A 16,602-nucleotide genomic window follows, 5' to 3' on the forward strand; every position below is an offset into this window, starting at 1 on the left:
AAGGCACTTAGAGTTAAATTATAAAAAAATGGACTAAAAACTAACAAACAGAAAGTTAAACAACAAAACGGTTAGAGGGGAAAAAAATAACTTAAATCTAATGTATACACCAATATTTTTCACTTCACTTTGGAAAAACAGGCTTCTTCTTCATTGTGATGCAAATGCAGTACCTGGACAGAGAATATACATGACCACACAATAGTAATAGTAAAAAATATTGTTTTTATTATGAGGCACATTGCAAGTTACCTGGTCATTTGTTTAAGATTTTGGGAGAAATTTGAAAAAAACTTGAATTGACTTGAACATTTTTTTTTAAATATCCATTCTCTACTTCGAAAGAAGAATAGCCAATAAATGAGGGTCTTATCAGCCCTAACGTTTTCCATTAACAAAGCTGTTAGCACAGTGTAAAAATTTAAATGGCTAGATAACATCAAGATACGAGTCTTCACTGTGTGTAATTATCAAAGCAATTCGGAATCACCTGCTTTAAAAACTGGGCCTTATTCAAAGTTGGCAACTAAAGTCATCAATAGATCTCAATATTTATGCAGAGAAAGTGTGAGACTCACACTCAGAGAATGGCTATGCAAGAAAATATTTCTTAAGTAAAAACACTGGAGACAGGGTTTTTCAGTAGCTTTTATACCAGCACATTTAAACACAAGCCCACAAAAAAAATCAGGGATAGAAAATGCGGACTGTAGAAGGAAATAGCATTTTTTCTAGAATTTTTCTGTTGTAGTCCAGTGTAAAACGTGAAATTAAGACAACTAATGATAAACACCTCAAACTGGTTTGATTTAACGATATGGCCTCATTCCACCCTCATTATATAGCAGCTTAGAATATAAAATAGCACTTGATCCAGCACATCCTATTAGGTTGCATACAGAGCAAGAAGAATAACTCATTCGAGTTCAAGTTCAGAATCGCAAGTAATTAATTTAGACATGCACAACTCTTACGTAAATTCTGAATAGCTCTTAAGTTGTGTCTGAGGTTGGAATACCAGTGTGTGCAATTTCAGTATTAATTCCCTAATACATGCTTAACTCGACTCCGAGTGCAGCCCGTATGCACAGCAGTACAAAGTCTTGTCTCTTTGTATATATATATATATATATATATTCATATGAGAGATGGAATGATTTGCTTATTCAAACCTGAATTTTGTCATTAGTAGGCCACATTAAAGAGACTCGGATCGTCTAAAGTTACGTTTTTAAGGCAAGCAGGTAGTCATTGAGTGTTTACAGGTGACCCATGCAAATTTTAGCAACACAGTGAATGCATACAAATATAGCTACTGTTTACAATAAAGTGATTTTAATCAATAAATCATCTTTTTAAATAGAAATATGGTTCATTGCACTTGTTAAAAATTAATATGATTCTTTTAAGGCAATACTGTGATTTTTTTTTTAAAAAGGTGTAAAATGTACTGTACCATATGCCTGATTTAGAATAGTAAAAATAACAATATCTGTAATATACATACATGTAAAAGACCCTCACCAATACATATACAGTAATGTATTTGCAACTATGTATATACTAGAGCATGTGCATGGCATCACATTCACACTCATAAAGGCACAAAATTTACAGTACACACATTTCACTGAATTTTACAAAGGTGTGTTCTTGGCATGTGCCTGTATTACATGCACACATACGTATATACAGTAGACGTGTATAAAATAAATAAATACAGGAGGACAATGTTATTGGTAAGCGGTTCATGGTTTCCTTCAAATTGGTATTTGGCACAGTCTTTGACTCACCATATTACAACACCAGCCTGTTGAAGTTGTAGAAAGTAATCCATTTGACTTGTGGTTCTCGTCTATCCCAGAAATCCCTCTTGGCACCTTAAAGGGGACAGTCGAGGAGAATGTTCAGGGCCTAGTGACAGATGGGGAAGGGTGTCCAAACTCCAAACTCTTTGGTCTGGTGGACAGGCACACGGCAGGGTGTGTGGAACGGAACTGGCTGTTCAAGTCCTGTTATTGCGTCCAGAAAACCCAGACGCTGTTTTAGCAGTCATTTGCAGTTTTGTGTCCAGTTGTTACAGGGGGTGGTGGAGACAACTCAGAAGGTGAAAAGAAAACAGAAGCAGCTTCGTTTTTCACCCATTTTTGTAAACTCCCAACCACCCCACTGGGGGCTAGACGGTACCCTCGTTGTGCACCATGTGGTTCGCCTTTTTGTGAGCAACGCAGTTCTGCGTCTGGTTGAGCAGAATGTCTGTCTCGTCGACCATGCCGTCGTGGAGCTCACTGAGAGTCAGTTCAATTTTGGTGTACTCGCTGTCCGATGGCTGCGGTGTCTTTTCCATGTGCGATGCCATCACGGCATTCTGGTACTGCTGACGGGTGACCTGAGGTGTTGTGGCAAAGACATAACAGGCACAAGCATCACTGATTATAGCTAGCATACAGTATTGTGAGTACTAAGTGTGGACTGATACTCCACTGTTTAACCAGACATGCTGGAGATGCTTTGGACAATCTTGCACAATTATACACATATTTGCAGTAAACAAGCAATACACTGAGCCCATGAGGGACTATGAGGTATTCATAAACTTATCACTTTCTGTTAAAGCTTATATTTAAGTAAGTGTTCAGTAGAGTTCAAATTAGTTGAACAGCGCTTTTAACAATTGACATGGTCTCAAAGCAGCTTTACAGAAGTATAGAAAGAGAATACAATTTTAAAAATTTCTAATTTATTTTCTATATATCTCCAACAATAATGTCTAATAGGCAAGCCTGAAGTGACGGTGGTGAGGAAATGATGATGAACTGAGATGATATGATGAAGAGAACTTGAGAAGAACCGGACTCAGAAGGTAACCTCATCCTCATTTGGGTGACACTGGACAGGAAAAAAATGCAAATAATGTCCTTTTTTACAATGGCTTATAGTCGAGTGGAATTGTGTCACCAAGAGCTCCTGAGGAACTAACAGGACAAGTTCATTACAGACTGAACACTAATTCCTTCCTTCCAAAGTATTTAAATGTTCACTGATGAAGACCCGAGCACAAAGCTGACCAAAACAATGGCAGTTTAAAGAAGTTATTAGAGTTTCCAAGTGGTTCTTTTCACAGCAGCCCTATTGACATAGGCTGTCCATGCAGATCTACCCCAGCAGAGTGCACCACCAAGAGATGAGACTCCAACCAGAGGTAGGGCGTCACGATGGATCAGGTAGGTCCGGAAAAAGGAGGAGGTGGTCACACTGGAACCTCAGAACACTAGGACTTCTTCACTTTATCTAAGCAATCTTGTATAGAGGTATGCTGATGCCATGTGGGGGTACTAATAGAACAGGTGTGACACTGTAGATCTGATTGTCTGATTGCAAAAGTCCTCTTTTCTTGACTTTAAGGGTGGAGTGATGCACTCAGGTCAGGACAAAACAGAATGGTCAAGACAGTGTGGGGAAAATCCCTCCATTCCTTCTAGGACGGATTTTCCCCACACTGTCTTGTTACTGGTGGTCAGCTGGTTAATACCTCATGGCAGCTGCCAAAAATAATTGTATCTTGACCTTAGACAGCAAGTTGGTTACCTGCTTTATTACTCCAGGTTACCAGATCTGTAACGAAGCAATGGTGCTGCAGCTAAAATGGCTTCATCATCACCTTGCTTCATATAATCCTCTTCCTTATCTGCTGCTTGCCCTATGTGGGCAGATAGGTGTAAGTGTCTTAAACGAAATGATTCCACCTTCATACTTCATAATTCTGATCATTCAGAGAAAGTCTTTGACAAGAGACTTACAAGAATGTGCAGCCATTCTGGTTTGTAGGCTTGGATGTTGAAAGACATGTGGAAACATACATATGGGATGGTTATTCCTGCTACAAAAATTCTGTTTGTGTGTGGGCTGGGGTTCAAAAAAAAGTCGAACCTCAACACCAAAGTGCCTTGATCTGCCTTGAGCTCCTGAACATCAAAGTATCGTCTCTTTGTGACGCAGAAACAAAGCTAATGAAGAAATAAACGTTTCACCTTGACATGGCCTTCATTTTCATGGTTAGGAAAATTTCAAAATCCTGCCTCACATGTAGGTTACAAAGATACTCGCTCCATCTCTACCCTATAAACATTTAACTGTCATCTTATTCTTGAAGAAAAAACAAAATCATGGGTGGATGGACAGACAGAATGACAACCTTCAATAATAATCCCTTTCACTCCTAGAGATAAAAAAAAAAGTTGAAAATATAAATGTATTCTTTTTAATCTATTCACCTTGACATAAAGAAGGTCTGTAATGGCTCGAACTGTGTAGTCTGGTACGTAGATCTGCAGAAAGGAGTTGAGCTGGTTGTTGCTGCTGCCCAGTGGGGGATTAATAGCTTCGTTGCGGTCACTCCGGTTCAGCGAGTCAGAGTGGTTCAGTCCATATGGCCTAGGTGGAGACTTGTTCTCTGAAAGAATAAAAAGTATAGATAACATAGAACTTAAATTAGAGCTGAGCTGAATTACAAAGCATCTAGATTTACACCACAGCTAGATTTTACTCCAAGATGCAGGACAGGTATAGAAACTTGAGTTTGAAGACATGCTCTACAATTCAGCATGCAGTGGTAAGCAATTTCCACATAAGCCACACAGAAGTTTTTTTTTTGTGTGTGTGTTTGTGTGTGTGTGTGTGTGTGTGTGTGTGTGTGTGTGTGTGTGTGTGTGTGTGTGTGTGTGTGTGTGTGTGTGTGTGTAAACGATGACCAAACATTGCAAAGTAATGTAAAGAAATGTCTTAATGGCAGTCACAGAAGGGGTTGGTGAGGAGGTCAGTGTTTTAAAGTGGCGGCAACAGCTGGATAAAGACTGATAAAAAAAAGACCTTACAACCCTGAAAGAGAGCACTAGTCCTGTTTTAATTAAACACAGCTTATTTTTTCCACTTCTTAAAGGGGGCCGGCCTACAAACACACACGCACACACTTTTCTCTGCTTCTTGTTCTCCAACACACACACACAGACACACACACACACACACATACACATGCTCTATCACTGGTAGTGTTAATGCCACAGTTTGATTGGAATGTATGTAATCCGCGTTTAGATGTCTGAGTACTGCGTCCGTCCCCAGTCTGAGGGGCCCCACGTGCTACACATTGGGTCAGTGTGTGTGTATGGGGTCAGACTCTCTGTTTGTGTACGTGAGTGTGTGTGTATGTGTGTGTGATGGAATCAGTGTATGTGTGTGAATGGGGGGGAGGTCATGGTTATTTTTCCAAGTCTGGTAAAATCAGTAGGAGGGATACTACGAATTTATGGTATGAGTCCATGGAAGTACAGAAAGGAGGTGGGGGCATTCAACTGGGTCATTCTTCCCTCTTGTTAAAAAGCAACAAAGATTAAATCTGATACGAACAAACTACATTCTGAAATAGAATATTCAAAATAGATATTAAAGCTGCTCATACTTGCGATTCATTGGGTTTTTCTTGTCTCTCATTTAACAGTATTTGTTTGTATGTTACTCTCTTATACATCAGCATGCAGCGGGTAACATGCGTTATCTTCTTTACTCTCACATATTTTTGCCAACAGTTCATGCCATGCAACCAAAATGAAGCCAGGGATCTAACAGGTCACGGTGAAACATTACCGATACCAGTACCTGGAGGTACTCTGATTGACCTCTTGACCAAACAATTGCGATAAAGGGAAAGAGAAACTAAACACAGAGAGAAAAATAATGAGAGAATGAAAGCAAGAAAATCAGAAGAGAAAACACACCAGGACATCATTACAGTGAGGTGAAAAGACCAGATGGTTACTGATCATCAGATGAGTCTGGATCCAAACCATTGGGAAAAAAGTTCTGCATCAATATCTGGTATGTTATGCAAAACTCATGTTGTACATACATAATTAAAATGTAGTTCCAACATTCAACCAACAGAGGTCACATAACTCCTGCACCATATTTCTCCCTCTCAGTGGCCCAGTCCCAAAGCCCACCCCTGTGGTTTTGTGTGCGTTTTCATGTGACTTCCGGTAAGTGTTTAATTATGTCCCATTTCTCAAAGCCCTATAAAACAAGAGCAAATGTACACTAAGTACACTCAAATTACACTAAGTATATATCCCAAGGATTCAGCGTGTGTAAAATGTGATTCCTAGAAACCTAGAAAAGAAATTCTAAAGATGGATAAGTAGCAAGAAGCTGGTTGAATAATTACAGTGAGGCTTAAATGTATGTCAAGCTTTTAGAATCATTAGGATCATTTTCCTCGATAAATAAATGAGCAAGTGTAATATTTTTATGCAGAGATCTAGAAAATTCTAAAGGGTGCACAAACTTTCAGGCACTACTGTATATCCAAACACTTTTGTCATGGGGAACTATTAAAGGATCTGTTTAGTCTTTCTAGTATATCTACTGGGGTAGATACTGTGAATAGGATACTTACGATTGTTGAATTAAAAACGTGTTCAGAATTCTCCAGTCTGATTGGTCAGAAAGTCTGGATTATTTTTTGCTAACAGCAGCTAAGACATTCGTTTCGGCTGCAAGGCAACGGACAGGATTTTTATTGATCTCACTTTAATTCAATCACTTCTGTGCCCATACATTGACTAGAATGGAGGATGCTCCATATAATCAATTAAAAATGGCATTAGTTATGGTTTTTATGGTGAAACATTTTCTTTAAGGAGATGCTTGTGCAAGGCTATGATTTATAGAACATTTTGTAAAGATCAGTAGGTATTTTCACCCTGTAGGTTTTTTTGTACCATGGATGGAACCTACAAAAGAACAATTCCCTATCAGAAAGAGTTGCTTTAGTGGAAGCTAAGAACTTCTATTTATCCAGTGTACCTTCATAGAACCCATGACAATCCCATTTATGATAAGACTGTTCCAATAAACAACGATCTTTGTGCTTCAATGCCTGTGGAAAATTCAGCCCAGATGAATTATGATTCCTTGTAGCGACACAGCCTCAAGAACAGCCATCTCACCTGTCACTGATTGTGACAAATTTCCACCTTTGAGTGGGTTCCAATATCAGAAATCACAGGTGTAAGCTTTTTTTAGAAGGAGCCCATGTTTACTGTGAATGAAGCTACACTGTTAAGACCACAGGTTCCAACACTGGTCCTGAATTACACCCTGTCTTACAAATGTAAGTGCTTTCCCTAACACAGCTAATCCGTTATGACTAATATAAGATTTCATTGTTTTACTTATTACACCAAATATTTAAAAAGATTCTCTGGCTTTCGTTTATGTAGAATGAAAAATGTTGAGGTAATAGCAGGAAAGATTAGATGTGTTATTTACCTGGAGAAGCAGTGAGGGACATCATTCCGTATGATGAAAACCCTCCAGATTCAAACTTCATCCCATCCTTCCCTGCCTCCACTTCAACTTTTCCCTGAGGGGAGCAGAAAAAGTCAAACAATTGTGAAGGCCTACAAACACTATGGACTTTTGAATATTTAATTTTTAATATACATCATGATTATACAAGTTAATTTTTATATCCATAAATGTTTCTTTTGGTTTGTCCATCTAGGAGAGTTCCTATTTACTATTCACTGAACCCATTTTTCCCAGTGTGTGTATAGACTGTAATCCCTGTGTATGCTCTCTGGTCTAAAACTAGTAGCATAACAAAGCAACGCTGCACTGCAAGCTTTCACAGACACTTTCTTCACACTGTGTCATCCAAAAGCTTCCCACTCAAGCCATCTGAAAAGCTAAGCTTGTTTCCATCACAGTTTACTTACTTGCCATATCCTACACTGTCTTCTATGGGTTAAAACTGTCTTTGACAACTTTTACGGGTTGTCAAGAAAAAGAGAGAAAAGTTTCATCCGTTAATATGTTCCCCCGTATTCTTCTACCCAATTAGGACTTCCCACCAGCCAGCTCTTGGATTCATGGCCACACATGTGGCATCATCTGGTTTAAAATTTATGACAATTTTCTGAGTCACTGCTTTGTAAAATCTTATTAAATCTTATTATGCTGTATGCTGCTACTGGATGCTTGAATTTCCTCCGAGATCAGTAAAGTATCTGTCTATCTACCTTTGTGTGAACTACAGTGCCTTGCAAAAGTATTCATACCCACTGACCTTTTTCACATTTTGACACGTTACAACCACAAAGAAAAATTTATTTTTTTGGGATTTTATGAAATAGACCGGAAGGAAAATTATAATTGGTGTCCAATTTTTTTTTTTTTTACAAATAAATATCTGAGTGTCATGTGCATTTGTATTCAGCCTCCTTTACTCTGATACCCCTAAATAAAATCCAGTGAAACCAACTGCCTTCAGCAGTCACCTAATTAATAAATAGAGTACACCTGTGTTTAATTTAATCTCAGTATAAATACAGCTGTTCTGTGAAGCCCTCAGAAGTGTTGGAGAACATTAGTGAACAAACAGCATCACGAAGACCAAAGAACACACCAGACAGGTCGGGGATAAAGTTGTGGAGAAGTTTAAAGCAGGGTCAGGTTATAAATTAATATCCCAAGCCTTGAACATCTCGCGGAGCACGGTACAGTTCATCATCCTTAAATGGAAAGAGCATGGTACAACTGCAAGCCTACCAAGACATGGCCGTCCACCTAAACTGATAGGTCGTGCAGGGAGAGCATTAATCAGAGAAGCAGCCAAGAGGCCCATGATAACTCTGGAGGAGCTCAGGTGGAAGAATCTGTCCAGATTGTGGAGTGCACGACTAGTAGTTGTTCTGTGGACAGCTCAGGTGGAAGAATCTGTCCACAGGACGACTATTAGTCGTGCACTCCACAAATCTGGTCTTTATGGAAGAGTGGCAAGAAGAAAGCCATAAGAAATCCCGTGTGCAGTTTGCGACAAGCCATGTGGAGGACACTGCAAGCACGTGGAAGAAGGTGCTCTGGTCAGATGAGACATAAAATTTACTTTTTGGCAAAAATTCAAAATGTTATGTGTGGCGGAAACCTAACACTGCACATCACCCTGAACACACCATCCCCACCGTGAAACATGGTGGTGGCAGCATCATGTTGTGGGGATGCTTTTCTTCAGCAGGGACAGGAAAGCTGGTCAGAGTTGATGGGAAGATGGATGGAGCCAAATACAGGGTAATCTTAGATGAAAAACTAGCCATTCAATCTGATTGAGCTTGTGCTATTTTGCAAAGAAGAATGGGCAAAATTTTCACTCTCTAGATGTGCAAAGCTGGTAGAGACATACTGTACCCCAAAAGACTTGCAGCTGTAATTGCAGCAAAAGGTGGTTCTACAAAATATTGACTCAGTGGGGCTGAATACAAATGCATGACACACTTTTCAGATATTTATTTGCAAAAAAAATTGGGTCATCATTTATCATTTTCCTTCCACTTCACAATTATGTGCCACTTTGTGTTGGTCTGTCACATAAAATCCTAATAAAATACATTTTTGTTTGTGGTTGTAACGTGTCAAAATGTGAAAAAGTTCAGTGGGTATGAATACTTTTGCAAGGCACTGTAAAAGACAACAGATGTCTTTCAGTGCTAATTCTGCTACAACACCCATCAAATACTTGTGTAATACTTGCTGCTCAGCAGTTTAAGGATCACAATCACACATAATAATCTTCTTGTGTACCCCAGACTACCATTCATCTTAAGGCTGACCAACAATCATGCCAATCAACCTGGCACTGCCATCAGTTTCCCGCATGAATGAAACTGAATGTAAGAAGTGTTTAAACAATTATTATAGACTAAGAATACATGTTTATTTACGTGTTACATCCAAGCAGACCAGGACTGGCCAAAAATTAACCAATACCAGTGTCTACCCAGCAATGGAGGGCTAAGGATTGCCCAATAATCACCACATCATCCGTTTTAGATATCTTTAAATCTTAATCATCCAAAAACCCTTAAAGTACTCTTTGTCTAAAAGTGCACACCAGTAAACCAACTGACCTGCAGGATGAGGATGAAGTAGTCTGAGGGTCTGTTGCGGACATAAAGGTAATGTTCTGGTGCTTTTTTGTTCTTCTCATTGAACTTAAGTTCCTGGATTACATTAGGGTGCTTCAACAACCTCAGCAAGATCTTCTCAGACATCTGATTCAGGCCAAAGGTTTCCACCTCTGTAAAGGAGAAAAACACATTTGTGAGAAATGTCGATACCAAGACAGGACATACACCAACTTTTCCAGCTTTAAAACTACATATTTGACATGCAAGAGTATTTGAAATTTTCATTTGGTCTGAAGTACATTTAATACACATTGTAGTGTGTGTTAAAGTAAAGTAAAAGTAAAATCCACATTTTCAGTAATTTCGTCTTTATGACCTGCTTCAAAGGATCCTTAAATTATAGGAGTTCTTTAATAGCATCTAGCAAATAAAGCCATTGCTCAAGAGTTCAGAAAAATCCATTCGTACAAATCTATTAGCCAGGACACACTGACTCACCAGGTGTCTTCTTTATTTTAAAAGGGCACTCCTTTCTTTTATTTTAAAGTCAAGCAGCTGCATTAAATTATTTGACTTGCTAAATGTTGCCGTTAACAACATGAGGATTGCCTCTAAAGGATTGCCTCTCTGGACCTCTAATATCGTATCACGATGATCAATAAGACAAGTTCATACCTTGAACTTTCACAATTTCACAGTGTCACAAAAACAGTTCCTCTCAGAGTGAGCCTTAAACTTCAAGTCTCAGGGATATTTGATTAAAGGAAAACTAGGAAATGTGTTCATTCTAATTTCATATTTTCATTCAATTTTCAGTTTATATATGTGTTCTAGCTTTTAGAGGGGGGGGGGCACCATTTGTTTTAGGGATCTCAATAGAACCTGTACACCTTAAAATAAATAATAAATGTACATTTTATCCTTTATGCATTTAATGTGGACAGTTATTACTTATATTATAACAGCCTAAAAACAGCTTTACTGCTGAATGTTACATAGAGATTGGAGCCTCTGTCCAAAAAACACTACATAAACACTATTATATTCCATGATTTAACGGTCTCTTGAATAACCTTTAATTAACTGTGATGGCTTTGTAGTTATATGAAATGAATCAACATTATTTTAAGAAAAATCCAGCTGAATATATTTACAATCACTCTGCAAATAGCCATGCCGTAATTTCTTCATGTAACTTATTTTCATGTAACTCCAGAGTTCTCAATAAATTTCATTAATCCTCATCAATGCTAACTGACCGGCACTGACATGAACACCAGCATACAACCTTTCTTCCATTTACTTGAGATCATCTGTAGTCATGGAAGTTTGACTACTTTAAAATAATAATTAAAACAAAGAAACAATGAATATTGACCCTTATATTTTTTTTTATTTCTTTTCTCCTTCTTCGCTTGTTCATAATCTTCTTAGTCAAAGTGTTAAAATTAAAATGAATCTATAATAGGTTAAAAAATTGGAAAGAACTCTCAAATAAATTTGCACAGTTGTTAAACAATATTGTGACAAGCCAGGAATTGAGCAGGCATTGTATGGATATGTGGATATGTATGTCACCAGGGTAAACAGCACCTACCAGGCCTCACTCCTCACTCCTCTGCAGGGATAGCATGCTAACAAAATAGTCACAAGGCACACTGGGGAAAATCAAGCAGCACACTTGCCTGTTGCTAGGAAACGCAGAGTAGCCAGTAGAAGCTGAGGTGATATTTTAACCTTCATTTCATTGTCCATGGGCTTGAAGGCCGAAAAATCCTGCTTCCTCTCCCGATGGGTGATTTTCTTTTTTGTTTTGTTGTCGGCTAATGGGGAAGTCAGGGTGAGAGGAAAGAAGGGAGGTGTTTTTTAGTGAAATTCCTTGATACAGAAGATCTTGATATTGATATAGGTGATTAAAACATCCTGAACATAAAAAGAAGAATGAGGACTGACTTAACCTTGCAGAGTAATTTTTTAAAAACAACCCAGTAAAAAGTAACCAACTCATTTTACTTAACAATTTAAAACATAGCAATATAAAAAAGTATAATTTCAACAGAAGAAAAAAAATTCAATAGGACAAATTATATCAAGATGGCAGGAAGATGCACTTACTGTATAAATCTGTTTCATCCAGGATTTCAGACTTGATTATTTCTTCAATCACATCCTCCAGGGTGATGATCCCGAGCACCTCATAAAAGGGATCCCCTTCCCCCTCATTGTTGACCCTCTGAACTATCGCCAGGTGTGACTTCCCTGAGAAGAGACAAAACAAACTATGTTTGTTGTGACAAACGAAGATCACAGTACATTTATCGCTAAGTTTTATCTGTCTTGTAATCAATTAGTGACACACGTGAATCGGTTAGTAGTTAGATGATTTGGACCACTTTCAGACAAGATTGTAGACGAATCTTCTCAGATATGCTAGAGTTTAAAAAGTTTTGTTTTCTATATTCATATTTTTGTAAAAAGTTGCTATCAAATCAAAACTTTAACAGACATGTTCCAGACATCGAGAATGACACTTAACCATCACTGTGAGCTGTCAGCAAGCTATAAGCATTCAGCTAGTGTGCATTATCACTGTTATAATCATGCTAGCTAACATCTAACATGTTCAGAATTTAGCTGTTAATATTATGGTGTCTGCTAGCTCTTAGCATTCAGCAAGTTTTTAATCATCGGTTTTGTTATCATGGTATATAACATTTAAAAGATTTGGAATTAAGCTCTTGATAGTTAGCATGGTGTGTGTTAGATATTAGCATGCAGCTAGTTTTTAACCCACAGTGTTTTTTTTATCATGCTAGCTAACATGTAAAAGCTTTGGGAATAAAGCTGTTGCGAGTTTGCATCACCGGTGTTATTATAATACAAGCTACCATTTAGGAGATTTGGAATGGAGCTGTTGGTAGCTAGCATGGTGTCTGCTAGCACTTAGCTCAAAGCTAGTTTTTATAATCAGTTTTAATATCATGGGATATAACATTTTAAAGTTTTGGAATAAAGCTGTTGTTAGTTAGTATGGATTATAATTAGAGATATCATGTCTGATAACAAGTGTGTGAGTGAATGAGAGTGTGTCTGTGTGCCCTGCGATGGGTTGACACTCCGTCCAGGGTGTATCCTGCCTCGATGCCTGATGACGCCTGAGATAGGCACAGGCTCCCCGTGACCCGAGAAGTTCGGATAAGCGGTAGAAAATGAATGAATGAATGAATGTCTGATAACATTTGAGAGATTGGGGGAGTCTTTATTAGCCTTAGCTAATGTTTGGCAAACAGGGCACTAACTTATTTATTTATTTTTAAATCAGTGTGTAGAATTTCTTCTGTCAAACTTTCTTGTACTTTTACTTTCATACATTTTCATTATTAGAAATATCACAACATTTGAGAAATTGGGCATAAAGCTGATGTTAGTTAGCATGATGTCAATTAGTTATTAGCATTCAGCTAGATTTTAATTATTAGAGAAAACATGCTTGATAACAGCTTTAGCTAATGTTTAGTTGAATGGAGACTATTTTATCAGCATCTAAACTCAGTATGTAAGTAGACACTTTTCCTGAACCTTTTTTGTTTTTTTTACAATCATACTTTTAAGTATATACTTGTTTTTTGAACCTATATATAAGCTATAACTTCTGACAAATGGTAATATAATAGGAAGCATCTGATACACAGCAGCTCCATTTTCCAAATAAAAATCATTCTTTCAGTTTCCCAAGAACTACCTAAAAATCAAAAGGGGGAAAAAAAGAACTATTTACAAATACAGTTAAAGCAAAAAACACTAAACAAATACTTTGCCTTTTCTCAGCTTGTGATCATTTAAAAGGAATTTTCCGGAGGGCCAGGCTAATATTAGCCCTGAAATGAAGTTTCCATTCCACTTGGGCAGTATTCTCACCAAAGCCACTGCTGGCTGACGTGAGCTGTCTCAGAGCTGGCCGTTTACATGCAGATGGCTGTTTGCTGCAGTAGTAGGAAGTAGGAAGCACTTGGAGCAAATGCAGTAACAACAAACCCACATTGAGGTGCGTGCCTCGCTACTCATTCTCTGGTATCCCAGCATTTACCTCGGCCAACAACAAGTCACAATGTTGCATAATCAGTACTGCTGTGTTAAACAGTGGTTCGGCAGATGCAAAAAACTGCTTTCTACTTGAGATTTCAATGATTCCTGCGATTCATACTGCACACTGGGTCTTGTACAGTGTGCAGGAAAATTCCAAAAAAAAAAAAAAATGACAAAAAACAAACAAAAAACACTAAGGTTTCTAGTTACATTCCCTGAGTAATTAGGATGATCTGTCACGTCATTTGGTGCCAAAGGTTAACGCTGTTTGTAAACAATGTCCAGGTCATACATTCTTATAAGATCAGTCAGCTAACAGCCACATCCAAGTTATTCAGATTGGTCCCTATGGAAAAGATTAAGGGTCAAATATGAGGGTTAGCTGTAAATCACACGACTAAATAACTAAAGCATGAACATATAAAGTGACGGGGGAGGTGGGTCTGGGCCGTAGTGGAATAAAAACATGTTTGCTTAACGTAAGCCAAGGTTCCCTGGAGTACGGCTCGAAACGGCAGAGATCTCAAGCGAGCGGAGAAATCAGCTTATCCAAAAGCACAGTGTTCTCAGTGGGTTTCGTTTGAACCTCAATAGATTTTAAATTGAGAGAATGTGATGTTGCTTATTAATGCAATATACTCAGCATGAAGCTTAAGCTGAAATCAACATAGCTGCATACAGCATGAAAAGACAGCCACACAGACCCATGCCCTTATTGGACTTAACACTGCATCCCTCATAATGCTCACATTCTTTCCATTTTCTCAGCAAAAGAGAAACTGCATCGGCTGAGGAACAGTCAGAAGGAACAGACACTGACATCTTCCATGCTTATTCATAGTTTCGGCTGTTCTATAATTATCCCAATATCTTTTTTTAAGGAAGACAGAGGGGTTCTAAGGGGTGACCCTTCATGACCTCCGGGACATTAATGGATAGTGGGCAGCCTTAAAGAGACAAGGCAATGGGTAAAGTCTAAACAGAGATTTTCCATGATGCATGCTTCAAACCCTAAGCCGAAACCTGAGGCTGTGTAAACCTTCTCAGGGTCGTGGTTTAAGATCAGATTTTGCCATTCACACCAAGGGATACAAGGGTGGTGGGGGGCCTTTATAAACTGTTTATGTACTCTATATAGACTCCTGTTTTAAACTGAGTCCAAAAATTTGTTGAGTTGGTTGTTTCCCACTAATATCACATCCAAATGGTTTTCTTCCTCAGAAATGTACTCAAATTCAAAACAGTGTCCAAATACCTAATCCAGAAAACAGGTGGTAAGCAAACGTCAACAACAAGGTGAAATCATGAAACCCCTGTGTTATGTGAAAAATACATTTGTTGTGGATGCGAGAGTTGACCTGAAAATACAGACAGGTTCATCTTATCTCTTGCTTTCTAGCAGCTATAAACGTTCATTAACTCAACAACCTCTTGTTCTATCTTTAAGTTAATAATAATAATAATAATAATAATAATAATAATAATAATCTAATAAGCCAAAAAACAAACAAATAAAAAGAAAAAAAACGGTAGTGCAAAAAAAGTCCAAAAGACCACTGTCCTGAAGAATTTCTCAAGTTACAGCTTACATTCTGATGGTTTAAAAACGATGACCCTTGAGCAAAGAAAATTTCCAAATTTAAGATCCTTAATATGTAAGTATCAACGGAGCTCTGATGACTCATAGCACCGAAACTTAAAATAAACAAGATATCATAGTTTACTGTTTGTAGTGTATCAGGGGACTCACTATGTAATCACATTACCTCAAGACCATCATATCCTGCTTGTTCTCTCTTACAGAAAATCAATAGCTCTCAGAGAATCCCCATATGTTTCCTTTTGCGTTTGTCTGTTCGTCATCCTCGTCATCAGACTGAACTATCAACATACAAATGACGCTGATGTAATTACTTTTAAGTGATAAAAAGTACATAGGAATATGTAGCGATAGCAACACTCCTGTCTGAAAGAGAGTAAGAGGAAGCCAGATAACACAAACAATGTTAGATAGCACCTCAGTGCTGATAATGTATCCATCTCTCCCACATCTCTTCTGAGACTCTTGCTCTTTTCCACCATTCCCAGCTTTATTTCTGGAAGGCACGTTGTCATTTTCCATAGTCCAACTGCAACTATAAATACACATGTTAGGCTGATGACAGGGTCGCTGTCTGAGACACACGATGATCAGCCCTTATCAATATTTTAGCTAGGGGAAATACTGAGACGTTGTGAAAGTATGATGAGAATTCTTTGAGAAAATATACTTTACTTTACAGACAACTTTATTAGGCACACTATGTTAATACTTGGGTAGCACGTCCATTTGTTCTCAAAATAGCCTTGATTCTTTGGTGCATGGACTATACAAGAGATTCAAACAATACTTTTTGAGATTACTTGAGATGTTAACATTCTAATTCCAAGAGCATTTCCATGCTCTGACTCTCCCATTGACTGGGAAGGACAATGAAGTACCCTGACCTTTTCGTGTTAATGAAACCAGTTTGAGATGAGTTTGGTGCATTATCATGCTGTAAGTATCAATGCA

At 38.1% G+C, this 16,602-nt stretch overlaps 1 protein-coding gene across 2 annotated transcripts in view; it reads right to left on the bottom strand.

Moving 5' to 3' along the window:
• Nucleotides 1-228: 228 nt before the first annotated feature.
• Nucleotides 229-16,602, bottom strand: part of cnnm2b (cyclin and CBS domain divalent metal cation transport mediator 2b) — a 28,204-nt gene continuing 11,830 nt past the window's right edge. Inside the window, exons 2-8 of one of the 2 annotated variants that reach the window (XM_047802943.1) lie at nt 12,078-12,221; nt 11,648-11,785; nt 9,963-10,132; nt 7,327-7,420; nt 5,656-5,712; nt 4,275-4,453; nt 229-2,389 (exon numbers count right to left, since the gene is read on the bottom strand). In XM_047802943.1, the coding sequence (XP_047658899.1) occupies nt 2,177-2,389; nt 4,275-4,453; nt 5,656-5,712; nt 7,327-7,420; nt 9,963-10,132; nt 11,648-11,785; nt 12,078-12,221 (995 nt within the window). In that variant the 3' untranslated portion in view covers nt 229-2,176. The remainder of the gene's footprint in view (nt 2,390-4,274; nt 4,454-5,655; nt 5,713-7,326; nt 7,421-9,962; nt 10,133-11,647; nt 11,786-12,077; nt 12,222-16,602) is intronic. The other variant, XM_027179240.2, reaches the window with a different exon arrangement.

This window comes from Tachysurus fulvidraco, chromosome 18, assembly GCF_022655615.1.
Source record: "Tachysurus fulvidraco isolate hzauxx_2018 chromosome 18, HZAU_PFXX_2.0, whole genome shotgun sequence".
NCBI classification, from domain to species: domain Eukaryota; kingdom Metazoa; phylum Chordata; class Actinopteri; order Siluriformes; family Bagridae; genus Tachysurus; species Tachysurus fulvidraco.